General features: G+C 44.9%; 1 protein-coding gene across 5 annotated transcripts in view; it reads right to left on the bottom strand.

Annotated features, from left to right (window-relative positions):
- Positions 1-26511, bottom strand: part of Gsdme (gasdermin E) — a 90983-nt gene that overhangs the window by 27378 nt on the left and 37094 nt on the right. The window contains exons 4-11 of one of the 5 annotated variants that reach the window (XR_003487710.2): positions 25614-25785; positions 23560-23680; positions 18439-18603; positions 16865-16992; positions 15107-15308; positions 13377-13450; positions 12157-12319; positions 4578-4713 (exon numbers count right to left, since the gene is read on the bottom strand). Coding sequence is in view for 2 of the 5 variants with exons in the window: in XM_035448670.1 (XP_035304561.1) it covers positions 4480-4713; positions 13377-13450; positions 15107-15308; positions 16865-16992; positions 18439-18603; positions 23560-23680; positions 25614-25785 (1096 nt within the window). In the remaining 3 variants the exon portion in view is untranslated. Of the gene's footprint in view, positions 1-3705; positions 4714-12156; positions 12320-13376; positions 13451-15106; positions 15309-16864; positions 16993-18438; positions 18604-23559; positions 23681-25613; positions 25786-26511 lie in introns of those variants that run through there. The other 4 variants (XR_003487712.2, XR_003487711.2, XM_035448670.1 and 1 more) reach the window with 4 other exon arrangements.

Here is a 26511-nt window from a genome sequence, read left to right as displayed (position 1 = left end):
CTTTCAAAAATATTTCTCATAGTTCATCTTGTTACTTTGTATCCTGGAGTGACTTTTGAAAACTGCAGAATCACATGTCCTTAGTGGACTAAAAATGGAGAGAATGATGCTCTCTTTTCTAAGGTAAGCACGATCTGCACCACTTGGGCAAAATTACAAGATTGTCTTAAAAAAATAATCTCTTATGATAAAAGTAAAAATAGTTGTACTACTTCTACTAAGGTCCTACTTTTGACCGTGTGGTTTTGGTAACATTTAATTGCCCTTTACCTTCCACGTGTTGTGCAGGGCTAAGTTAATACTTGTCTTCATCTTAAACTCTAAGCAGTAGCTTGTGATTGTGATGTGGTAGCCTCTGACACTGCTTATTAAATGTGTTCTCTTACCCGAGGTTGCTTCTCCTTCAGTCCCTGTGAAGTCACCTCATTCGGAGGTTAAGCAGCAGATGGGTTGAGGAACCCGTCCCCAGGGTTAAGAGAGCTCCTTGATGGAGCTGTGGTCTGGCAGATGATCTGGCCTGCCTTTCAGTGGTCCTTCTCTAGGTGGTCACACTCTAGGAGTTCCATTAGACCCCCCATTCCAAGTCCCTAGCTGACGACTGGTCTTAGTACTCTGAAGCTGCCCTTCCTTATCCGTGTGCCTAAAATTTACACTGCGACCCAATTATCTATCCATAAATGGGATACCTCAAATCTGGCTTCCCTCCTACTAGTCAATGTTGCCTGAGAACATAGAGGAAACCTAAAACTAGTTAAGAGAAAAGAAAGATCACAACATTAAAACTGTCTAGCTTAGTGTACACATGGCTGTAGGCACACGCCAACACCCCACAAACAAGCAAAAACCCTTCTCAGCTATAAATTACATTAAACCAGAAGCCATTATCATTTAAGACATGATTACACCTATGTCAGAGAGCAGGTTAGTGGTAGCACTGCTAATAAGTGTGGTTGTCCAAGTGAGAAATACCTTAGTCTTTACAGGAAGAGACACTTAGACACTGTACTGTTATGGAACGAGCATGCCTTCTCAGTGAGAAGTCACTCTGAGCACATAGAAATTAATAGAGGAAAATTCCTCTAATAATAGCATGTGCCTGGTCTGACTAACACACAAAGGCAGAGCAGCCTCAAATAGAAGATTGTACCAACTTATATAGGCCTTGGGCTTATACATTCCATACATGCTGCCAGGAGTCCAAAACTCCCAATTGTTTGAGGAACAAAATTTTCTTCCCTGCCATTTCTGACATGCACACGGCTTATCTCCCAGTTCCCTATGGAGGTGCCACTCCCTTATCTAAGTTCTCCTTTGTAAAGTATCTTCTTTATAACACCACTGCTGCTAGTTCATGTTTCTCCTATATCAATATCTGAACAGGAAATGCAAAGTAGATGCTCGTTTTCACTGGTTCCTGTTTCTTCTGTAACACTTGGTTTTTGTTGCTTTTTTGGTTTCTAGTTTTGTTTTTAAGTGATGTCTTGCAGAAGAATGAGCAATAGTGTTGTCTTAGTTAGGGTTGCTATTGCTGTGATGAAACACCAGGATCCAAAACAAGTTGGGGAGGAAAGGAGTTACTTGGTTTACAGTTCCATATCACTGTTCACCAATGAAGGGAGTCAGGGCAGGAACTTAGAGCTAGGAGCTGATGCAGAGGCCATGGAGGAACTCTGTTTGCCAGCTTGTTTCTCGTGGCTTGCTCAGCCTGCTTTCTGATAGAACCCAGGACCACCAGCCCAGGTGTGGCACCATCCACAGTGAGCTGGGTCCTCCCCCACCAATCACTAATTAAGAAAATGCTCTCTTTAAGATAAGCTTGCCTGCAGTCTGATCTTAGGGAGGTATTTTCTCAATTGGGGTGCCCTCCTCTAAGATGCCTAGACTGTGCCAAGCTGGCATAAAATTAGCCAGTACAAGTGTTCAGCAACAAATGAAATTTTCTGTAAGCTTTTTTGAATTGTCAGAACCCACAAAGACCATTTGATATGAATGACTTGTGAGAATTTTTTTGTCTCTCCTCCCCCAGTTCATTTCTGCATACCTTTCCTCCTAATACAAATACATGCTTTTTAGCCCCACCCTTTTCAGTGACTGTAAGGAGTTTTCAGTAGAATACAACATGCTTATAAAAATCAAGCTTGTCAAGTTGCTTAAGGAACTTTCTGATGAAAAGGTTTAACAATAAAAGTTCAGCATCCCTGTTTTCCGGGTGTCTGCATTGCTAGTTTCTACAAAGAGAAACATCATTGCTGTCCTTGTATCCATGAATTTCCTTTAATACAGTAAGGAATGATTTGTCAGGAGCTATAAATCTTTCTACATATTTCCATATACAGTTAAAAATTATTAGTTTCAGTTTGTGAGATTACCTATTCCTGGTAAAAATATTTTTTGTATATATAAATACTTGCTGTTTGAAAATTGGCAGTGTTTTTTTTTATAGGTAGAACTAAGAGATAAAACTACAGGATATTACATTAGCTTTGATTTAAATGATTTTTTTTAAAGTCCTTCATTAAATTTTTCCACCTAATAAATTTTCACCTGCCTCTACTTTTCAGCCAGGATTCCCTGTGCTGTTGTTTCTGTTCTGGCTAATGCATGATGGTGGCTTTCATAGAAAAGGATTCCAGAGTTGGGGAAGATTAAAATACAGGATCAAGGAACAAAGACTCTGCTTAGACAGCATGAGTCACTGTGGCCACTTCCCATCTGCCCAGGAAAGAGAAGTCGTGTGTTTCAGCAAGCAGCCCTCTTGAGGGTTGCATCTTAACACTGGGCCTGCGGAAGAGGGCAGGAACCCACCAAAACACAGCAGTGTGGCTTTGTGTAGCAGGAAGCCTTTCCAGAAGTGCCCTTTGGAACGCTCCCGTGCTGGTTTCTAGGGTTCCATACCTCACATTTAGGAACCTGCCACTTTCGGGTCTTTCTGATGTCTCTACAAGAATGCTTTTTGTTTTTCACATTTTTTTTCTGTGTGTGGGTGTGTTTACATGTGCACATAAAGGCAAGAGATGTCTTCCTCTGTTGCTCTCCAGGTGTTTTGGGGTTTTTCCCCCAGACAGGTTCTCTGACTGAAACTGAAGCACTCTGGTTGGCTAGTCTGGCAAGCCCAGACATCTTCCTGTCTCTGCCTTCCAATACTGTATTACAGATGTGATCTCAGTACCTGGTGTCCTACATGGGTGCCAGAGACCTAACTCAGGTTTCCATGCTTTTACAACAATCACTTACCCAGTCCCTTTTATATCTTCTATTTTCCACAACTTACTATTAGGGTTTTATTTTTTAATTAGAAGGATAATACGAAATTCCAACTAGAAGATAAATGTAAGGAAATACCTTTTTTTTTGCCTTTTGTCCCAATCTCTAAAGTCCCTGAATTGCAATGCACCACTGCCAGGTTTCTTCTGGCCTTTAGACAGGCATTCCATGCGTGTGTGTGTGTGTGTGTGTGTGTGTGTGTGTGTGTGTGTGTGTGTGTGTGTGTGTGTGTGTGTGTGTGTGTGTGTGTGTTTTCCACCTGTAGATTCGTATTTGTTCTGTCCATAGCTTGTTCTTCATGACTTATGTCAGAAGTAGATGAGACACAGCACCACCAACTTCGCACAACTGTACACACTTGCATTTCTTTCCTAATTTATGATCAGTTTATTTCTGAGCAGTGCCTCTGGTACAACTTAAACCCCATAAAAGACAGCTACATGAGGTGGAGTCTCGTTTTATTTCATTTTTGTTACTCTCCCTTATGATCTGAAGTGGAGATGAAAACTGCATGCTAACATGCGTCTCCCTGCTGCTTCTGCCCAGAGGCATTGGGTCTGACCTATATAGTAACAGATACTCAGTGGAATTGAGAGGCTTGGGAGACTGCCCAAGCCTGCTGGAGCAGAAGGACATCAGAACAGAATAAACAGCAAACTTCATAGTTCAGAAATTACTTGGATAGAAATTGCAACATGTGACAAATTCCCAGAATGCACTGGAACTTTTCCAGACATGGTATGTTCATCAAAACAAAGTCAAGTAAGTCTAAATCCCCATGTTGAGGTGAGTGAAATCACATGTCCTTTATATAATTTTGTTTCATAAACTCAAGTACCATTTACAGTTTCTCAGTCATCAAATAATGTACAGCATGTCCCAAAGAAGTGAAGAGAATTGCTTTCCTGTAGCATTCACAGCCTAAGATGAGTTTTGAAGTCTCAGACTCTTCTGTTATGGTAAAACAAGTGAGTGAAAAATAAAATGACAAGTGAGTCAAGTACAAAGCACTTGCCTACCAGGGTTCACTGTCTATTGGCACAGTGAGCCTTTGATGAAAATAAACCATTCACAGTACTTGTAGGCATTTGGTGTGGAAATCACCACTCTTACTGTGCTTTGGAATTCACTAACCAACTTAACATGCTTGGCCCAAAATACCAAAGTATTTTCTCAATTCTGCAAAGTGCCCAGTACATACTTCTGACAAAGACATTACTCATGTTCTCTGCTTAGAGTGCAGAGCCCACTTAGAGTGATATGAAGAATTAATGGGAAGATGCAAGAGTTCTTCAGGATGTTGGCTTTCACGGACAGCCGCATCCTCTCCAAGACAATGTCAGCAGAGGCAAACAAACGCTGCACAATTTCAAACCTTTCAGTGTCTCTCAAAGGAGCCAAGGTGGGGTCTTCAAAATCACATACTCTGTCATCACACAGAGCGTGGAGCTGAAATGACAAATTTAAACAAACTTCAAAATGTCCCAGAAAATCCAAATTTGATATCTTTAACAGGTCTCCCAAATAGGATAGGAAAACCATTAAACAAGATACATGTTTCTTCATGATAAGACCTTAGGCCTGTTTTTCTCTCCCTTGCCTGTCTTCCTGTCCGAAGCTCCATTCTGTTACACCTTCTAGACCCAGCAGCCCAGCAGGGTAGAAGAATCAGCATGTCCCTTTTATATGTCACATATAAGGATTCCTCAGGCTTTACTGATAAACGTGCATTTTTGTGGGATGCATTAGAGTAATTCAATACATATATATAGAATATGTAATTAAAAAATCAGGACAATAAGAATTTTTGTCTGCACACACCATTTTGTGTTGAAGTTTCCATACACTTGTACTCACTGTGAAGTATGGGCGGTCTACCTATTACCTGCTATGTTAAAGACCCAGAAGTAGCCCTCCTGTCTGTCAGTGGTTTGAAGATCATTAGAACTTCAGCCACCCTCCCCACAACTTGTCTGAGTTTACTGGTCACGATTCCACTCTGTTTTTCCAAGAGTTTGACTTAGTTCTCCACAGATGCATGAGTGTATGTCCTGTGTCTGGCTTATTTCATTTAACGATGACCTCCAGTTCCAGCTGTGTTTCTTGCAAGTGAATAATATTCCACTGTGCATTTATCTGCATGTTCTTTGACCTTCTTCTACTGAGGAGAATCTGAGTTATTTCACATTTTAGCTCTGTGAATAGGCTCAACAAACATGGGAGTACGAATCTATTCTTGATATTTTATCTTCAGATAGACATGGTAGCATTTAGCAATTTCTAGTGTCTGGAGGACCTTCCATTGTGTTTTCTATAATGGCTGTACTAATTACATCCTTTCCAATAGTGTGTAAGAATTTTCCTTTTTTACATCCTCTAGCATCTCTTCCATCTTTTTAATGATAGCTATTTTAATGACATGACATGCTACTTCATTGCAATTTTGATTTGTGTTTTCACAGAAACACAAATTTCACATGTTTCTATGTGACCAGAGAGACTTTTTTTTTTTTTGCAATTTATATTTCTTTTGAGAAGTATCCATTTAGGTTTTTAGCTCACTTTTTAATTGAATTGTTTTATATGGCCTTTTAAGTTTCTAGTAATTTGCAAATGAATCCTTGTCAGATTATTTGTAAACACTTTTCTCATAGTGTATTATATTTTGCTATGTTATTGAGTTCATTTGGTACTACTATATTAAGAATATTTGTATGCTCCAAAAAAAAAAAAAAAAAATCTTTTAGCCAGGCAGTGGTAGCGCATGCCTTTAATTCCAGTACTTGGGAGGCAGATACAGGTGGATCTCTGTGAGTTCGAGGCCAGCCTGGTCTACAAAGCTACACAGAGAAACCCATATATAATTTGTATGTGAGTCTGTGCTTGTTGTCTCCTCTAGGTATCCAAATAATTCATTTGGTAGAGTTCCTCTGATTTCAACTTCTAAATATAGAAGCAGCATTGGAATTAGCTCTTGGCTCATTGTTTTTGTAGAATTCAACAGTAAAGTCACCAAGTCCTGGACTGTCTTTAGGAAATTTCAATTACTGTTAACATTTCATTATTGGCCTGTGTAGATTTTGTATTCTTTTGATTCAGTTAGCTGAGTTAAACGTATTTGTTGTAGGTTTCCAGTTTTGTGGCATTGTAGTTGTTGCATCATTCCTTGTAATCCTGTGTACTTGTAGTGTTGTAAATAATGTCTTCTTTCATCTCAGAGTCTACTCAACATACAGCCTTATTTGTTTTGATAATTTTGCTTTCCCTTTCAAAACATGCAATTGTTTCATTGATTTTTTTTTTTTTTTTGTGGGTGGTTTTGTTGAGAGAGGGTTTCAATATGTATTCCTGACTCTTGTAATTCACTGTGTATATCAAGCTGTACTGGAAAGAACAGATAGCCTCTTGCCTCTTCCTCCCAATATTGGGATTAAAGGTGTGTGCCACCACACCCAACTCTTAAGTTATGATTTTCTGCTATGATTTGGGTTTTGGTTTATCGTTTTTCCTACGTCCTTGAGTTGCATCAGTTGGTCAGTTGCTAAGATCTTTCTGTTGTCTGATGTATACATTTATTGTTCAAAACTTCCCTTTCACTGCTATGTTTGCTATGAATCATGGGTTTTGTTGTGTTCCTGGCATTTGTTTCATGAATCTCTCCACTTATCAATTAGTCACTAGTAGCATATTTTTATAAGTTCTGAGTTTTTTTTTAAGTTTTATTCCCTTGTGATCTCCAAGGATACATAATATTCATTCTTCCTATGCCAAAAATGAACTTTGGGATAAAAATACAGTGAGGTCATGAGTTAAAGTTAGAAGTGTATGTGGACAGCTGGACTTAGCAAAGAAGAGAGGTTCCTAGAGCATGTGTCTTCAGGAATAACAATGGTTTCCAAAGAATATTTTTTAAATGAACAAAATAGTCATGAATTTACTCTTAAGTAGAAGCTCTTAAGTAATAACTATGAATTATAGTGGCACCAGCTAGCACCTCCATTATTTTCAAGGGTTTTATAAAGACAAAATAAAAATATCTTCAGACTAAACTGTTTCTCAGTTAAGAATCTAAATATTTTGGCCCTTTTATTTAATGTAGTGCAAAACTTTGGTGTACAGGAAGATTTAGTTATAAGTGTATTGTATCTAATGATTCATTCATAACCATTGACTCTAAGGCAGCAGTTCTCAACCTGTGGGTCAAGACCCCATAGGGGGTTGTATATACATCATGCTTCTTAACAGTGGTAAAATTAGTTATGAAGAAACCACAAAATGGTTTTAGCATTAGGGGTCACCACAATATGAGGAACTGAATTAAAGGGTCGCAGCATTAGGAAGGTTGTGAACCACTGCTAAGACCTTTATTCAGAAACTAGCCTATTGGGGCTGGAGAGGTGGAGAGGTGGTTCAGCAAGTAAGCACACTTGTTTTGAAGGAGACCATTGGTCCCCAGTGCCCACATGGTGGCTCCCGATCCAAAGGATCTGACCCTTGAGGGAATCAGGCATATATGTGTTATACACACACACACAACATGCTTATCACATAAGTAACATCTTTTAAAAAGTGAAAACAGAAAGATTCTATGTGAATTCTGTCTTGGGGGAGGGGTGATCACTGACATAGGCTTTAGAACAATAATGAACTTGTACTGGGTGGTGCAGCGTGTGGTTAATGTGCAGACAGTAAGGCAACTGAAGGCTGGAGTGCCACAGGGTGAAAGATTGCACTCTGCTTATCAGCAGACTAGCGAGAATGGGTGATGAAGAACTAGTGGGGGCTTGATAGAAAAACTTCCTCTTCCTAAAAGGTCACCCACAAAATAACATCTTTTTTGTTCCTCACAATCGTTTGAGCCTGCCAGTGCCTTGGCTTCATCAAATCCTTTGTACCACTGTAAGAACCCTGAGCACCCTTTCATTGAATTTGATTAACGTCTCTCTCTAGTCTGTCTTGTGCTATTTCTTATCCCTCGCATAATAGGGTTTAATGTATCTTGGCTGTAGTATGTAGAATGTAGATAACTGGTTTTTCTTGATTTCTTTTACAATAAATCAACTATCTTCAAATTTAAAAAAAAAAAAATGCACTGAGACTTCTTTGTGGCCTAACATACTGTAGTCTTTTGAGTAGTACATGTTGTAATGAGTTTTCTGCTGCTGCCCTGTAACTGTTAACAGTGTGTTGCCCACAGTGGGAAAAGAAGGGAAGTCCCTGGCTGCACCTCTATCCATCCCCCTGCTTTCATATCTACAGTTGTTGTGGCTATTGGATTGGTAACATTAGAGCCATATATGTTTGCACTTCTGCATCCGGTTGGTGAACTGATTTATTTATGAATATATAGTGGTTGCATTCTCCAGTTTTTTATTTGAAGTCCATCTTACCCTATGAATATGAGTGTAAGTCCTGCTTGCTTTTGGTTTCCATTTGGATGCTTACTTTCCCCCGCCCCTTGTTTCTTTTAATACACTGCTTAGCAAGGGTTTCTATTGCTGTGAAGAGACACCATGACCATGGCAACTCTTAGAAAGGAAAACATTTAATTGGGGCTGGTTAAAGTTTCAGAGGTTTAGTCCATTATTATCACGGTGGGACATGATAGTATGCAGGCAGACATGGTGCTGGAGAAGAGCTGAGAGTTCTGCATCTTGATCCACAGGCAGCAGGAAAAGAACTTCATACCATTGAGCCTGACCTGAGCATTTGAGACCTCAAAACCTATCCCTAAAGTGATACACTGCTATGGGTCAAGCATTCAAACACATGAGTCAATCTACAGGGCCATTGCTGTTAAAACCACCACATATATCAGTAAGTGGATAGCATATAGTGGTGAATGGTATGTTTTGTTTTGTTTCGTTTTTCTTTTCTTTCCTAAGACAGGTTCTCATGTAGCCCAGACTTCCCTTAAGCTTTCTGTGTAGTTGAAAATGCCTCCATGTATGTTTCTAGAATTACAAGCATTCACCACCATGCCCAGCTCTTTACTGTTTTTTTTAATTATTTGTTCAGCTAGAGTCTATTAGTTGGTGAATTTAATTTATGTACATATCATTATGTTGCTCTATTTCTTTGTACAGATTTGTTCACCTGTCACTTATTTTTGTGATTTCATAATAGTCTGACATGCTGAGGATTTGGTGTCACTCCTTCTTTTCATGTATCTGTTTTGCTACTGGGGTTTGCATATTCACATACTTTGATAATGGCACCTAATGTTTCTAGTGTGGTGTCTGTTCCCATTAGTATTTCTGCAGTGCTGATCTGGTGTCATGAATTCCCTCGGTTTCTGCTTGTGTGAGTCCATCTGTGTCCTCTTCACTTTTAAAGGCTATGGTTTCCTGGCTGACAGGAGCTTTCTCAGTATTAACAGCATCCCGTGCTGTCCTCTTACATCCATGGGCATTCCTTGTGTGACTAGGTTTGTTTTTTCTTCTCTCTGATTCTGTCCTTGTCTTATAGTTTTTATGTGTTGACTGTAATATGCCTTGGTCATACTCTGCTTATTAGTTTAGTTGGGGTCTTTTAAGTTTCTTGTGTGTAGATCTGTATCTCTTTGAAGATTTGGGAAGTTTTCAGTTATTATTTCATGAAGCTAGCTTTTAAATGCCTTTTTTTCCTTCCCAATCTGGAATCCCCACAGTGCAGATACTTGCTCACATAATTCTGTCCCAGATACCTTATAGCTTCCCCTGTTACACACACCAGTCTTATGTCTTACTGAAGTCATTGGAAGCATTGTCCTTAGGTTCTGCAGTCTTTCCTGGTACTGCTCCTGCCTGTGGTCAGAGCATTGTGTGTCTTACTGCACTGGCTGGATATGTTAACTCCAGAATTAAGAGTCTTTCTACTTAATTTCTCATTTATATCTTGAATTGCTTTCTTCTTGGAGCTTATTCATGTTTATGTGGGATCATTGCTGTAAACGCTCTTCGGACTTCCTTCTCAGAGATTATTTTTAGAGAACAGCTATTCTCTTTGGAGCTGGCTTGTTCTCTGTATCCTGTACATCTGTGGAACCTCCAATATTTTGAGGCACTTTCTGTAGGAATTTTTGTTCATTTGAGTGTCAGCTGTGGCTTTAGTTACACATGAGCTCAAAGGTATAGCTGCTATGCAATGCCTCATTTGGTTCTGGGTACAGCAACAATCCTGACCACAGTAGTTCATAAAGGTATCTGTAGGGCTTTGCCAAGAGCACAGACTTCCAAGTATATTCAGCTGCTATGGACTCATTGGTATGAGATGTAGAAGGAACTATCCAGTTGAACATAGATTATACCAAGAGTTGTAGGAGATGCTTGGGTCTGTAGTAATTCTAGAGCTACAGGATGGAACCAGCCCCTTTTCTCCTGTTCTTGCCAGATAAAAATCTCTGGTAACCATGGGATTTAAGGTTTTAAAATATAAAGGAGCTCTTCCCTAATCCCATGGAGGTGATTAAAGTTGCTGGGGCTTTATAGCTTTATAGGTGTGGGATCCAGACAGTACTTCCTCCAGGATTCTAGAGATAAGCACAAGTTTTATTCAGTACTAGCAATCCTAGCCCAAAGTCATTGGACTGTGGAAGACAAGTTCCTTGGGTCTTCCCAGTAGTTTTGGTTTCCATGCTTCAAGGTGCAGGGCAGGGGAGAGAATTCCCCTTTGTGCCACAGGTTAATGTGAGTGATATACAAGCCTGTCCTTTCAGTGTCTGTGGCTGCAAGGCCAGGGTAGAATTATACCTAGATCATGCACAGAGTAAGCAATGGAGAGGCCAATACTTGTGGCATTGTTTGCCATGAAACTGAAGATCACAGATGTGATCCCGTCTATAAGCCTGAATGTTGCTGAAGCTTTTTGCACCAGCAGCTACAGTTCCAAAACTGTAGGCACAAAAAGTTCCCTAGTTCCCACTGTGGGTGGGTGCAGATGTCACTGGCAGTTGGGGCCCTGATCGATGGATTCCTGGAGCTGCAGGACCTAACTGAGTACTTGGCCAGCTCCTGATAGATGAGTGAATCTAGGGCTTCACAGTGCAGCTACAGCCCCACAGCGTCAAAATTGTAGAGAGAGGAGGAAATGGCTCCTGTGCATATGGCTATGGAACTTCAGAGGCTGAAGTAGCAAAATACTGACAGCATTGCCTTGCACCCAGTGTGGGCAAAGGACCCGAGGTCTATAATAAGGTTAGGTCCACCTTCTTTGGAGCCTTGTTTACACAAGCCAGTTCATCAAAGTAGACATAAATCTGTAAGTACTCTGGCTTGGGCAGTTACATTTGCAAACTGGCAGAATGGTGAGGGCTACAGCCATTTTCCACTCTTTCCCCAGGCAACGTCAGGTTAGTGAAGGGCAGGGCACATACAACAGGTGCATCCCACATTGTTTAATGTTGTAGACACTTTTTTGCTGATTTCTAGAGTTCTATAATATACAGTTTTTCTTTGCTGGGGGGGGGGGAGAAAGCATGCATTCACCACTACCACCACTTGGCCCTCAGTTGTTTGTTTACTAATGTAAACGGGAATGTTAGAATTTCTTGGATATACACTTGGATGAACTCAAGTGTAGGTACTGTCATTCATTCATTGTGTTTCCTGCTTCAAGAACCTTCGCCCTTGCTCTTCTATGTCCTCTGACCGGGAATATTTTCTAGATTTCTCTACTAATTCAAACCTACCCCTCTTACCAGTACACAGCACATGGTTAGTATATCGGACGCTGTTTGCCCAAAACTCAAAACTCTTAAAGAAGACTTTGAGAGTTACATGGGCCTTCAAACAGGAGTGTGGATAGATTGTGTACCCTTTTCTAGGTAAGTCACTTTAAGAAGTACACAATGCTCCACTCTTGCAGGAGCCTGGCTTTTCTAAAGAGCAACAGCCAGAAATCGACAGAGATTACCTGAGGGCTCCTAGGAAGATCTTCCTTTAAAGAAGCCTGTTTTGTCTGCTGAGCAGCCTCCAAAAGACAGGCAAGGTGCATCTGCACACAGCAGGAGTCCATCCATTTTGGAACTGGTTCATGGCTGGTCGTGAACATCGGCCAAGGTCAGAGTCAGAGCTGACTAAAGGGGTGCTAAGTGAGTTCATTAGGGCTTGGCTCCCTTAGCACAAGTTTCCTCTTGGTGTACCTCCTCAATGGATTTAATTAGTCCCTACATACTCAAGAAACAGACTTTGGAAGTGCTGAGCACTCACTGCTGCAAGAGGCAACAGAGCTGTTTCACTCATCATCTCGTACAATTAGGACAATTACATCATTTATATAATCAAACTACATTAACAGCCATCACCCTCAGCTGGTCTGAGATATAGTGGCATGTTTCCAAGTAGTTGAATATCCACTTAGGCACAGAATCTATGGTCAATTCTGATGGCACCGCCCAGCTGTGTGATAAAATACCTAGTGGTCTTGGCTTCTGACACATCCTCCTTGCAAAACAACATCCAAGACCACCTACATGGTTTGGTATTCTCAGAAGACATGCAGAATGCAGGTAGGCCTGCCTAGGCAGTCTGGGCATTGCTCTATGGGGTAACAGTGGGGCCTGGACCTAAACCAGACCTTAAAATAAGTGTCCCAGGGATGCCTTCCACCAACACAGGCTGTGGAAGCTGCCTCTGGACAATCTGGAGCAGCCTATTGCTAGTCCCTCTGCTAACTGCCCTCTCTAACTTGAGAACTTAGCTCCATTCTGTGGCTGGATTCATTACTGGTCACTTGCTCTTGCAGTGGTATTTCCAGAGAACACGCACCAAGCTACTGATAAGAGGATGGAAGAAGCTGTGTCTCCTCCAGACAGCAGCCCTGAGTGCATCCTGAAATCTGACACAAAGCAGCTTTAAACCATTCTACACACAGCAGTGACTAACAACAGGGTATTGGATCTCTCAGTAACCGAGCTATGGCCAAAAGTCTCCAAACTGGGGAAAGAACATAATTTGGAGTCTGCACACTGGGCTGCTTTGCTAGCCATCCCCCAGTACCCATGTGTTAATGATGACATGTGCTTTATACTGTCTCAAGCCGAGAAAATGGAGGTGTTTTTCCAGTGGATAGCATTCATCCCTCATCTTCCCCCATTCATTTCTACCCCACTGTCCCATCTAAAGGTTCCTTACCAGGTGGCACAGCACATGGATAATGTGGAGTTTACAGCAAGTCCCCAGAAGAACTGTGGCATTATCTGGCATTTCTGTAGAAGACATGCATCGTGGTCATGGTCATTGTCAAAAACCAGTTTGTGGGAGCCAAGCATGGTAATGCATGCCTGTAACCTCATCCCTAGAGATGCTTACCCAGAACTGTGATCACAGCACAAAGATAGCTCTCGCCCTGATGCATGTCCTAGGCCAGACACGTGCTGCCCTCCCCTAACTGCCTGGAAGACAGTGTAAAGCTGCCCAGCAAGTCTGAAAAAGGTGATTCAGTTACAGTTCTGTGGTATTGAGAGCTAGGATTTGCTCATGGTCACACAGGCAGAGGAAGCTTTCTTGGAGACAGTCGACTGCAGTTCTGGAAGCAGCTAAGCAGGATAAAGCCAAATACTGCTGTCAGGGCCCAAGAGGACCACTTTCTATTCCAACACTATCCCCAGATCTTAGGATGCCATGCTGTCTAAGAAAAGTTGGCCAAGGAAGAATCCAAGACTAACCAGAATACTACCAAAAGATCTTTAAATTAGCCACCCTCTGCTGTGGCTGCTATAATGAGATTCCAGCTCAGATGGAAAGGGCAGGATTGATATAGAGGCTGGCTACATCTAAAAATTTCCCTGCATCCAACTTCCAAATGGGAACAAGTTTTGTGTTGTGACCACCTGTGCTCAGCTGCAGAGCTTCGGCTAGGTCAGGGAGAATAGGATTGTGGTATACTCCGCCAGCCATGAGCTACTCTACATAACAATATTTAAGTAGTAGAGGATATATGAGAAGGGTTCTTTGAGAGCCTGTACTCAAGCATGTTCACTGTTAAAATGGGTCCAGGCTCCAGGTGGAGTTTCATGGAGCCTATGTCTTGTATCTGGTCCCAGTCGACCACTCAATGCTTTTATCTGTGGCTTAGAGCAAGACACGGGGTTTACCCGTCAGCACATCAAGCTGGAACATGGTTTCTGATTCATTTTTTAAACAGTGAAGGTTCCTTGGGCCTTTCCCTCTGTAGTGCTGGGAGAGATCCCCCGTGTATCAGGACCCCAGTGTCTATTAGCATGCATTGGAGGGAATTTGGGCCTCTGGGGATGGGATGTGGCTACAGCTGTGTCAGAGGGCACCACCAGGCCTTCCTGCATGGTGGGCCCCATGTAACAGTAACCAAAATCCACTCCCCCTGGGAAGCCATTTCAAGACCTATGCAGAAACCCAGCCATAGCCTGCCTCCTGGCCTTGTGTATCACACACACCACATACTCTAAACCCTGAGAATACCATGAAGTGAGCCACAGGTATACAAAGAGGAAGGAGAGGAGCAGGACAAACAGCTGCCAAGGGAAAGTGCCCACTACACTGCACTGTCTCTGGACCCTGGTGTGGGTCACAGGCTGTTCTCTTGAAAGGGACTTTCAGTGAGGGAACCAGGAGGTAGTCTTCCCTGAGTAGGACAGACATACCCTCAGAGTGACAGGACTCTCCCCTGGCCTTGCAGCTCCTTTTCTCAGGACTGAAGTGGGCCTTTTCTTGGAGTGGGCCTTAAATCCAGTCAGGTATTGGTTGGTTTCTACCCCCAACCAAGCTTTGTGCCGCTGTTGTACCAGTGTATCGTGGGGGCAGGTCCTTGGTCATCATTGCCTCTGTGTCCCATTTCCCAGCCATGGCAGACGTTGCCCTGTTCTTTTTTGTCTTGGTTTCCATACCTGCTAGTGCACTGACCAGGAAGTAGGCTGTTGCAAAGAGCTTCTGGTTGCTGACCTCATCCTGCGGGCCAGGACGCTCACCCTGTACCCTGCACCCCACCAGCTTCAGGAAGGCTGTAAGGTCCTGCTGCTGACTATCTGTCAGCTCCTCCATCGCCAAGATAGCCTGTGAGGACCAGAGGCCACCAGCCATATCATCACACTACAATGTAGAAAGGGAAGAAAGGCTGTAGTGAAGCCAGAACCCAACTGAGCCTCGGCCCTACCCCTACCTTCCCAACACTCCATGCCCCTCACCTTCTCCAGGTAAAGCAGGCACTGAGCCCTTTTCTATACTGTGATGCTATCTATGGGGTTAAGTTTCCTCCTAAGAACACACTAAGGTGAGTCTCACCCAAGTACCAGCCTTTCCCCAGAAAAAGAGGAAAGTCATGCAGGAAATGTTGGGGAAAAGAACCTCCTAGACCAAAGCAAGGTCATTGAGTTTTATCAGACACCAGGGACAGGTGGCTACATACCAAGCTGATGAGCAGGACAGACAAAAGCAATCTCCTTCCTCATTCTCACACTCTTAAAAGCAGCCCTCTAGTGTGTGTGTCCTAGTGTGTCCCCAGCCTGTCTTGGCAGCTTAATCTATCCCCTCTGGGGTGGGCCAGCATGGGCCCATGAACCAGTTCCGACCCCCTGGGCTAGCTCCACTCCTCTTAACACCAGCTGCAGGCTGATGCTCTGTCAGCCCCTGACATGGCAGCTGCCACTCTCTCCACAAGGGACCAGCCTGGTGTTTTCCTCTAGGAGGGAGCTATTTTATGACGTAAAAGTCATGGGGTTCTGAAACATTTGTGTTCTTCCTAAGGTTAAGCCCTGCATCCTCCAGAAGGCAAACTGGACCCTTTGGACAACTTCAATTCTGCCCCTGGTTGCTAAGCTCTCTGGCACAATCTCACTTCAAGAGGGGAGCAAATAAGAGTGTTTTCTGGATACCTAAAGCATTTGAGCAGTATAGAAAGAAAAGGAAAGAAAGAAAGAAAGGTGAAAAACATCACAATGAAAAGAAAAAATCTGAGCTGATGAGGGTGAGCAGCTGGCACGTCCCTCAAAAGTCCTCAAAAATCTTGCTGTTGTGAAACAAAGCAATAAACACCTCTTTATCTGTCCTAAATGGGACAGGCTGCTTGCTGCATAGCCCTTCACTGTGACCTATACATGTCCCCTGCAGTCTCAGAACAGGGCCTATTTGGAAGGAGTCTTTGCAAGGGTCATTAAGGTGAGAGTCTCAAAGAGCACCCAGTATCCAGTAACGGTTGTCCTTGGTGAGTTTTGTGTCTAGAGAAGACCCTAATAAGCAAGAGAAGACAGGACAGAGATAAGATGATGCAGCCACAAGCCTAGGAATGACAGAAGCCACCAGAAAGAGCAGGCAACAAGAATTCTCCCCCAGATCTTTCAGAGGGGCATACTTCTGCCCTCCAGGTCTGTAAGAGAATAAGTTTCTGATATTTTTAAGCACCAAGCTTGTGGTCACTTGTTATAGCTCTAAGAAAGTCACTTGTCCCGCTCTGCCTGATGTCAGCATCAAGCTTTAGGGTTAAAAGGAGGTGGTGAAACGTAATTTTGAATTATCCCAAAGTCTGTCCTGAGAAGTCTAGCCTGTGCACATTTTCAGAGCAACCAGGTACACACCCAAACTCAACCCTCCCCCCTCCCAGCTCCTCCATCCCCTACCACTAATCCGCCCCCCCCCCAACAAAACCTCACCACTTGCTCCAGGGCCTTAAGGAGTTCCTCATCAAACAGGACTGTCTGCAGGAGGCAGAACAGCGCCATCTGCTGCTCTGCAGGTAACACTGCAAAGGGATGGAAGCTCCTCTCCAGGTGCACGGTTGCTGGGGAGGCAGAGCAAATGAAGGGTCAGGCCCAGCTCACAACCTGACTCTCAGTCACTTCCTTCCAAAGGACTCCAGGTTCAGAATTGACTGTGGGGCTCAGGAGCACCCTGAGTGATTATCAAGAACCAGGGAAGCTACAGCAAAGGAAGCGGGGACGGGGAAGCACACTTTGACACCCCGGGCCTCACTCTTCTCTGCCCATTCCGTGCTAACCTTGACCAGATAGTTCCTGGCAGCTGCTTAAGCTCTCCTTTGGCATGGTATCTAGAGAAATGCATCCTCAAGGCCAAATCACTAAGCATGAGCCACACTGGTCCCCAAACATCCTTCCCAGCACTGTTTAGAGATGCACAGCGGTTTGGCAGGCTTTCCTTTGTGATGCATGGTCAAAGGACCAGCACCCTGCATCCATGGCAAACATGGCTTCCACTTCCCTTCCTGTGCCTTTCACCTCTGCTCAAGATGAGCAGAGTGTACTCTGCTGTACTGCTCACACCCTCCACAGGGGGCCTGGGAGCCTGAGCCCTGTAATACTCTTCTCTTTCCTCATGACAGGCGAAAGTTCCTAGTAAATTACGCCAGAAAACATGGGTGAGGTCAGACCTCCTGCTACACCTGCCACCATCCCCAGCTGCCCAGGGCACTCCAGCCAATAGGATGGCTGATTCATCCTGGAGCAGTGGGAAAGGAGTTCACACTGCAGGCCAACTCCAGCTTAGCCACAGCCACATCTTGCAAGTAGATGCCTCAAGTTTAGTCAACTCTTGCCCCCAGGGAAGATCTACCTTAACCCCAGTTCTCCATCACCCTGTCCTCCAACGCTGACATTTTGTGACAGGAACAGCATCCTCTGGTTAGGGATTTACTGAAGCCCTGGAGAGGGATCTCTTTTCTTGTTATACAAGGCAAAGCATATTCTGAGCCAGCCCTGGCTCCTCCTAAGCTCTTACCACATGCTTTCCCTTGTCCTCTACCCAGTTCTCCCTACTGCACACTCAGCAAAGCAAACCAATTCTAAAGCAACAAGCCATGTGGAGCAAAAAGAATTGCAATGGCCAATTCAGGGGTCCATCCCCTCTGCCATGTGGGTGAGGCGCCTCCATGGCTTTTACCATGCTGACCAAGAGCAGCCTGCCATGTAGTGCAGCCCAAGATGTAACAAAACTGATAGAGATCCTGGAGTCTCCAGCTCTGCTCATTACTGGCTATTCTCGGAGGTCAGTCAGGGTCTGTTGTTACAGGGGAAAAAACTGCCAGGTGCCTGCCCAGTGCACTCCTTGGGTCTCCCATGCTGACACACCTAGGGTCTCCCTCCATTCTCCAAAACAGCACGGGAGACCTGGCCCTCCCTTAGATCCAAGAGGATCCTGAAGGTCACATCACCTCTTGGGAGAGAGGGTCCACTTCTCCATCTGACCATAACCACATGCAGGCAATAAATACCTTGTTTTAAAACATGTAATGGCCCATCCTGGGAAGAGATCTCTTGACCCCCATCTGGCATGTCCAGGAATGCAAATTCTCTGTAGGCCAGGGGGTCCAAGTAGACAGAGTCAACTTTCTTCTCATGCTCAAAGCCACCATGTTTCCCTTGGAGGAGACAGAATTCTGCAGTGGGGAGAAAAGCCCAAGCCAGACATGGGTCAGCACAGCTCACCCACACCTCACACTTACCTCTCCATAGCTCAGGCTGTGGTAGAAGACACACAAAAAGGCCTTTGTTTCTTTGCATCAGTGTTTTGAGACAGTCTGGTGGTTTGAATGAAAACTGTCTCCCATAGGCTCCTCATTTGAGTGTGTTGTCTCCAGTTGGTAGCAATGTTTGAGAGGGGCAGCCTTGCTGGAGGAAGTATGTCACTGGGGGTGGGTTCTGAGAGTTACAACCTTGAGCTATTGTCATCCAGTGTGACCTCAGCTCCCTGTCCCTACTGACATGCCTGCCAATTTCTGACATGCCTCTGCCTCTCTGTGATGGACTCTTCTATCCCTGGGCCCAGAAGCCAAGTTAAACTCTCTCTTCCTTTGGTCACAGTGTTCTGTAGCAGCAACAGAAAAGAAAAAAAAAACTAGTAAAGAGGTTTACTGTGTAGTCCAGGCTGACCTCTAACTCTAGATCTGGTTGCTGGGATTACAGACATGTGCAACCCTGCCTGCTCACCTGAGAGTTTTCACATTTGGTATGATGGAGCACAGCATGGCCAACAGAATACCCCTGCACTACAGCAAGCTTAGGAGTTCCCAAGGGTTCCTTCTGTGACCTTGTCCCTTGTCCTCTAAGACAAGGAGGGACCTTTGGTTGACCCAGAGAAGACGCCTCTCCTGGAGGGTGTGCCACCACTTCAGAGGAGGGTCAGAAAATCCTAGGTTCTGTCCTCCACCACTTCCTCTCATTCCTTCACTGGGCTTTCACACCCAATGCCATCATGGTGATGGAGAACCAGAGTAGGACTCCTGGCTGAAGCAGAGCCCAAGCAGCTGCCTTCCAGCACAAGCTTTCTGGGCCAGGAGCTAGATACCTTGGACAAGAGGAGCACTGGAGCACAGGACTGGTGGGGAGGGGTGTTTCCACACAATGGGTTAACTTTGGGACCAGGGAGCAGGTGATAAGAGGTCAAGCTGGGGATACTTGTGGGGCAAAGCTTATCCTGGGAGCAGAGGCAACCACGGAGAGTATTTGAGCAAGTGAATGGAATGAAGGCTTAAAATCCTCACTACTCACTGCACTGCAAGATTGAAGAAAACATGGGGTTTCTGAGCATGAGGGTGAGAAGAAGGGAACTGATTTAATCATTCCACAGCCCCAGATAGAGGCTTGGGAATGGAAGGCAGGGTGAGGAACAGTGTCACTGATGGGGGCATCAGATTGAAGTCACCCTGGAGGATGAACAGATGGCCACTGCACAAGTGCAAGCTCAATTTCAGAAGGTTGGAGAGTGCCTCTGATTAGACCCATGAGAGCAGTAAGGAGGCATTCCACGGCAGCTGAGAACACAAGGGTGGAGTTGGCTTCTTGGGATTCACTAGATGGCTAGGACCACTGTCCACAGTAACCCTGCCATAGGCAGGAAGCATGGACAAGTTCTCCTTCTAGCTCCTAGAGGTTTGCTGATGAGCCCGTATCAGAACGTTCCATGTGGAGAGCAACAGGAAATGCAGATGGGTAGGAAAGGGGAGAAAAGCAGAACTATTCATGGTTATGAACCTGGCCATAACACACCAAGGTGAGTACTCAACAGAGGACAAAAGCTGTCAGCTGCCTCCAAGGCTAGGGTGTGGGAAATGAGCCAAAGACAGGGATGGGGGTTGAGGGAGATGGCAGAGTTCAGAAAGCATCAATTTAAGAAGAAAGAAGCTCCTGGTAAAACAGACCACCCCAAATGAGTTGCAGGCAGCTTGGCAGGAAAAAGATTTTTGCCTGGCCTCTAGCCACCAAGGATCCTCCCAAAGTTCATAGCCATCCTCTGTCATGGGCGACACTTTCAAGGGGCCTTGAAGAAATAACACATTTACAGTAAATATAGAAATAAAGAGTAGTAGAGATGATTGATAAAAATAATTGCAGTTATATGTACACAATGAATACTACTCACTCATGAAAAGGAAACCCATGCATAGATCTGGAGAACATTAAGTCCCAGACACAAGAAGACAAACACTGTGTGATCACACTCATGTAGAATCTAGAAGACTGAAACTCACGAAGCAGAGGAAAATAGTGACCATGAGGCCTATGAAGTAGATGAAATAGAAACACACTGGCTAAATGACCCAAAGTTCCAGTTACAAGGAAGTTTTGTCATCAAATTTATAGAATTGGGACAAGCATTAGTAATGCTGTTATGGAAACAAATGTATGGGTTAAAATGAATGTTAAAAGCAAAGATGGGAGCCCTGGGAATGAGAAATAAAATGACTGCTGCTCAGCAGTTAGGAACCCTGGCTGCTCTTCCAAAGAACCTGGGTTTAGTTTCTGGTACCCACAAGGTGGTTCACAACTATCCCTAACTCTAGTTCCAGGGGGTCTGATGCCCTCTCCTCTGACCTCCCCAGCACATATAAAGTGCACCTACATTCATGTAGGCCAAACACTTATACACATAAAATAATCTAAAAGCAAAAACAGCAACAACAAAATAAAACGAGACCGCCACAGCATCAGCAGTGATACTTTGTTGTTATCTGACTTAGAATCAACCTAGGAGCTCAACAACAGATGAACAGATCAAGAAAACATGGCACATTTGCAGAAAGGAATATTACTTAGCCATTGAACAAATAAAATTCTATCATCCAGCCTCAGCTGGATGACAGGAAGTAGACTTGACTGCAGGTAACAGGGCTGCAGTTAACAGTACAGCATAGATTTCAAAACAGCCTGTGAAGTTATTGAATGCTCTTATCAAAAGAATTGATAACTGGGACAGCAAGGTAGCTCAGTGGATAAAGCAAGCCTGGCAAACTGAGCTGTATCCCCAAGACACAGATGGTAGGAAAAAACTGACAGAATGTGCAAACACAAATAAACAAATGCAGTCATTTACAGAGGTCTCAGCTAAAACTAATATAACCTGAATGCAAACACACACACATCCAGAAATGCTAGTTATGTGATTAGCATATGGGTAGATTAGTGTGGTCGTGGTAATCACGGTGGATATGCTATCCCTATTGTACTCATGGACATTTACAGTGTTTACCAGCTGAGCCTCGAGAAAGCAGGGGAGAGTAAGGAGCACAGTGACCCATCAGTCAAATCTGCCTGAGAGGCCCCTGAAGCATCCCCACCCACTGAACCACACAAGTGCACACGCCACTGCCTATCATACACTGGTACCAGGAGCAATCTGATCACCCTCCAGTGTGTTTTCTCGAAAACAGAAGGATGGGGAGCAGGGGGTAAGGGGGAGAAAGGAGAAAAGGAAGGGAAGGACATGGGAGGAAAAGAAAGAAGGAAGAAACGAGGAGGACCTGGGTGTGGTAGCGTAAGTCTGTGATCCCGTTATTTGGAGGTGGAAGCAGGAGGAGGAGTTAGTTCAAGCCCATCCTCAGTAACATAGCCAGTCCAAGGCTCAACATTTTTTGAAATGCTGTGAACTAGTTGCACCTGGGATGTAGTAGCCACCCCAGTGTTCTGAGCAGCCTAGGTTCCCCTCACCTAGTATTCTTGATCAATTTCTTAAAACTGATGCCTTCTCTAAATGTCCCCTCAGACAAATCACTTCCACCTGTCCCCCAAAGCACAGGCTTCTCTTTGGCCAGGTGAGCAAGCCAGTAGGGAGGCTCAGTGTTTTGTCCTCTTGTCCTCCAGACCCTCGAGTGTGCCTGGGTTGGCTAGCATTAGTGACCTGCTTCCCACCTTTGCAGAAGAGTGGGCAGGCATGTCGTGTGGTCTTTGTGAGAGTCAGCAGGGTCTCTCAGAGGCTGACTCATCGGAGCCACCAAAGACAAACAGGGAAGTGGCAAGCAGACACATGTCGGCTATTCTCTAGGTCAAAGGTCACACTTAGCAAGAGTGCACAGTTACAATGGCCATAGCAGCACATCTGCCAGCCCCAGTGACTGTCACACCCAACTGCCAGCTGTGTCCTGTACCTCTCTTTACCCCACCACCACCACACACTCCCTAATGCCATTTTGAAAGCAAGCCACAGACTATTCATCTGGGACATTTCAGAAGAGACTTCCAGAAGGTAACTTAATAGACAAAACTGTAATATCATTATCCCACCCAGAAAGGTTAACAGCAGTTTTGTGATGTCACATTTCCCCATTCCCCAAAGGCAGACAGGTAGTATTCCCACTGGGAAGAGGGAAGGGAACCACTTGAGCATCTAGCACAGTGGTTCTCAACCTTCCTGATGCTGTGACCTTTAATACAGTTCCTTTTGTTGTGTCCCCTCAACCATAAAATTATTTCACTGCTATGTCAGGGCACTTCCCAGGCCTCTGCTAGCTTAACTCTACCCAAGACCCATCAGGGACTCTCATTCCCCTTTGAGAAGGTGGCCCATGGTGTCTTAAATGAGAAATGCCCCCCATACTCTCGGGCATTTGAACATTTGGCCCTCAGTTGTTGGCACTATTTGGGGCGGCTTAAGAGCTGTGACCTTGTTGGAGGAAGTGTGTCACTGGGAGTGGAATATGAGAGTTTAAAGGCTCACACGCTTCCAGCTCCCTCTGCTTTCTGCTTACAGTAAAGGATGTGAGCTCTCAACACTCTGTTCCTGCTGTCCTGTCTGCTGCTTCCCTGTCTCAACGGGCTTCCACCCCTCTATTCTTGTGAACCCAAACAAACCCTTTCTTCCATGAGTTGTCCAGTCATGTGCTTTATCATGGCAACAGAAAAGTAACTTCATGGGGCCTTAACCTGGGGACACTCAACAGCTTCATGGGGTCTGGCTGGCCGAAGAGCCCACGTTCCTCCCACAGCCACAGTGACATCTGAGGAGTGGGTGGTGCGCGCTGCCCCTGGCCTCCCTCAGCCAACTTCCCAGTGCCTCCCTGGTCCGTGACCTCACATCCCTCCACTATCTCCTCCTCTCTGTCTACCTCATGATGACTCACCAAACTGGCCATCCTGTTTCACATACAGCTCGATGATGCCACAGGCAATGGTGGTGGCAGCGGGGATCTCCAGCACCACATTGGTATCCTTGATGACGGTCCCATCCTCCATTGCTGACACCTGTGGGCAAGATATGTAACCCTTGGATACTCAAGAAGCACCCTGGGCTTCTTCCTATCACCCCTATGCCCAGCCTCCTAAGAATCCTGGGGAAATAGCCACAGAGCTAAGGAAAGAGGAGACAGTTGGTACTGATATCTGGTGGCATGGGTAAGATGGCAGAGCATGGGGTAGGAAGCCACAACACAGAGCATGCTTTGACAACAACATACTTAATATTATACTGCTGTGGTCCCACAATCAGGTGATTAATGGAACCAGACGGTTTCTATCTCCTAGTGCACTGTGGGCTCTGTAACATCACTGCAGAAGGCATCACTCATGTCTATGGTGCTGCTGCTAACAGGTCCCCTGGGCACCTACAGTCACTGCCAACATGGAACACATGGTAATTATGAATGACTATGCTACTGGCTCATGTACACTAGACTAGATCTTTAACATTACATTTTCCAGTATTTTAAGAGTATGTTCCATATAGGAAGGAAGAAAGGAAGGAGGCTATAAACTGTGTGCTGAGTTAGGCTGGCAGTAGCCTTGTGCATCTCAGGTTCACTGTATCCCTTCAGGTCCACCATGAAGCCCTGCAGACATCTATGCCTGTGTAAGTTATCTGGTGGTATGACATCACCAACAAAATTACCTGGTGATTTGTAATGCACAGCATAGCTACGTGATATATGACTGCAGATAGATAAGATCAGCTTCCAGGTACCTTTGAAGGCTTTGAGAAACAACTTTGAAATCCCAGTGAAAACCCCAACAGGATTAAAGCTGGGCTGGAACCGATCCCTGAGCTGTTCACACCCCTATGGATGATGCTCTGCACAAACAAAGCTGGATGGCAATGTGGTGATATTTTGTTTGTGATCTAACAAATAAAGTTTGCCTGAAGATCAGAGTGCAAAGCTAGCCACACTAGTCAGCCATAGAGGCTAGCCTGTGGTGGCACACACCTTATTCCCAGTACTCGGGAGACAGAGGCAGAGGGGTCTCTGTGAGTTCAAGGTCACCCTAAGATACACAAAATTGATTCAGTCTAAAAGAGAAACAGAGCTCACACAAAGGTGATCTCAGCACTTGGGATCCCACGCCTTTAATTCCAGAACTAGAGAGCACTATAAGATGGGAGGAGACAGGAGCTCAGTGCAGTCTAAGTTTTGGTGGAGACAGATGCAGTCTGGAGATGCAGATCTAATTTTGCATTGAAAGAAGCTGCAAATCAGACAGACAGACAGACAGACAGACAGACAAGACAGACAGACAGATCCTCTTGTTCCTGGCCCAACTAGTGCCTGAATAAACAATTTCCTTGACAGAAGCATTCTACTTCCATAAGGGGCAGTGCCTGGCCCAGGTTCACTTGGTGACCAGAGCAGTGGTTCTCAACTTTCCTAATGCTGTGACTCTTCAAATACAGTTCCTCATGCTGTGGTGACCCCCAAACCATAGAATTCTTTTCCTTGCTACTTCATAACTCTAATTTTGCTACTGTTATGAATCATAATGTAAATACTTTCGGAGACAGAGGTTTGTTGAGGGGGTTGCAACCCCCAGGTTGAGGACCACTGCAAGAGCATTCTATGGCCACCGCTTGAGAAATGGATACAGCCCACACGGTCTGGTGAGATCCAGCCCCGGAGCACTCTTTCCCTGCACTGTGACAAATGTGAAGAAAGACTGGAACCACAAGCTCCATGAGGAAGACAACTCCACTGTCTGGGAAGGAGAGCGGCTTACAACATCTTCATGTCCTGGGTCACACGGACACTGAGGCCGGATGCCTCAAAGAGCTTAGCTGCATGAGCCAGGGAGAATTTGTTTACTAGAGCCAGCTTGAGTCGCATGTCTAACTCTCTGTAGAAGGAGATCTGACTGAGGAAGACACCAGAAAAGGGGCCCATAGGGAAAGGTCTGCACGCTGGCCCCGCACCTGCACGATCTTGGTCTGGATCCCCACCAAGCCCCCACACTTCTCCTCCATCTGCACATGCTCAGACAGCACACACTTCCGTGTGGTCACAATCTTCTGTGTCAGCACACACAGGACCTCGTTCCTCCTCTCTAGCACCTGCTGTAGCACCGGGTTGTCCAGATTAACCGCTCTGAAAGACAAAAGTGGTCATGAGTAACCCTATAGCTCCAGGGAGACTGAAGCAGGGACCTTGTGACTGGAAGAGGGAACAGGGAACAGCAGGTTTCGGCTTTCTAGAATGACTTTAGTCAAACTCTTCTGGGGCCAATCAGACCAGCTGAGGGACAGGCTAGACACTGGAGGAAGTAACAAGGAATTACATACTCTTAATAACAGCCCCCAACAGCCACACTGGCTTCAGTGAAGAACAATGGAAAGCCATGCTAGAGGAAAGCTGCCACCCAGCCTCCAAAGCACAGGGCCATTATGATGAGAGCCACAGTGGCTTCTCACATGGTAGAGGTACAGGCTGTGCTGGGAGATCAGCCTGGAGCTGAGAAAGCTATGGGAAGAATGAAGAACCTCTCAGTGGGGTTTCCATCACAGAGACTGGAAGCCATTTGGTAGGTATATGCTGCCCCATGGTTCCCCTTCCTGGCCAGGTTTCACTTCCAGCTATAACTTGATGCTTAAAAGACAATTATGGGATAAGGTCCTTGGTGACCCCAGTTGACACCATAGCCTTGGAAGGGCAGGAAAAACGCCAGCTCCCAGGTGCTGTCAGCATGGAAAGAAAAGGCTCATCCTAAGCTACAAGGACAATCTGCCGTTAGTCACCTGCGGGCTCAGCACCCCTCACCGCTCACTAAGAGGCCGGTGGTCCATCCTAGGTATACTTAGGGTTCCCAGGTATTTG

This window comes from Cricetulus griseus, chromosome 8 (assembly GCF_003668045.3).
Source record: "Cricetulus griseus strain 17A/GY chromosome 8, alternate assembly CriGri-PICRH-1.0, whole genome shotgun sequence".
In the NCBI taxonomy this organism is placed as follows: domain Eukaryota; kingdom Metazoa; phylum Chordata; class Mammalia; order Rodentia; family Cricetidae; genus Cricetulus; species Cricetulus griseus.
This window is presented reverse-complemented; position numbering and strand designations above follow the sequence as displayed.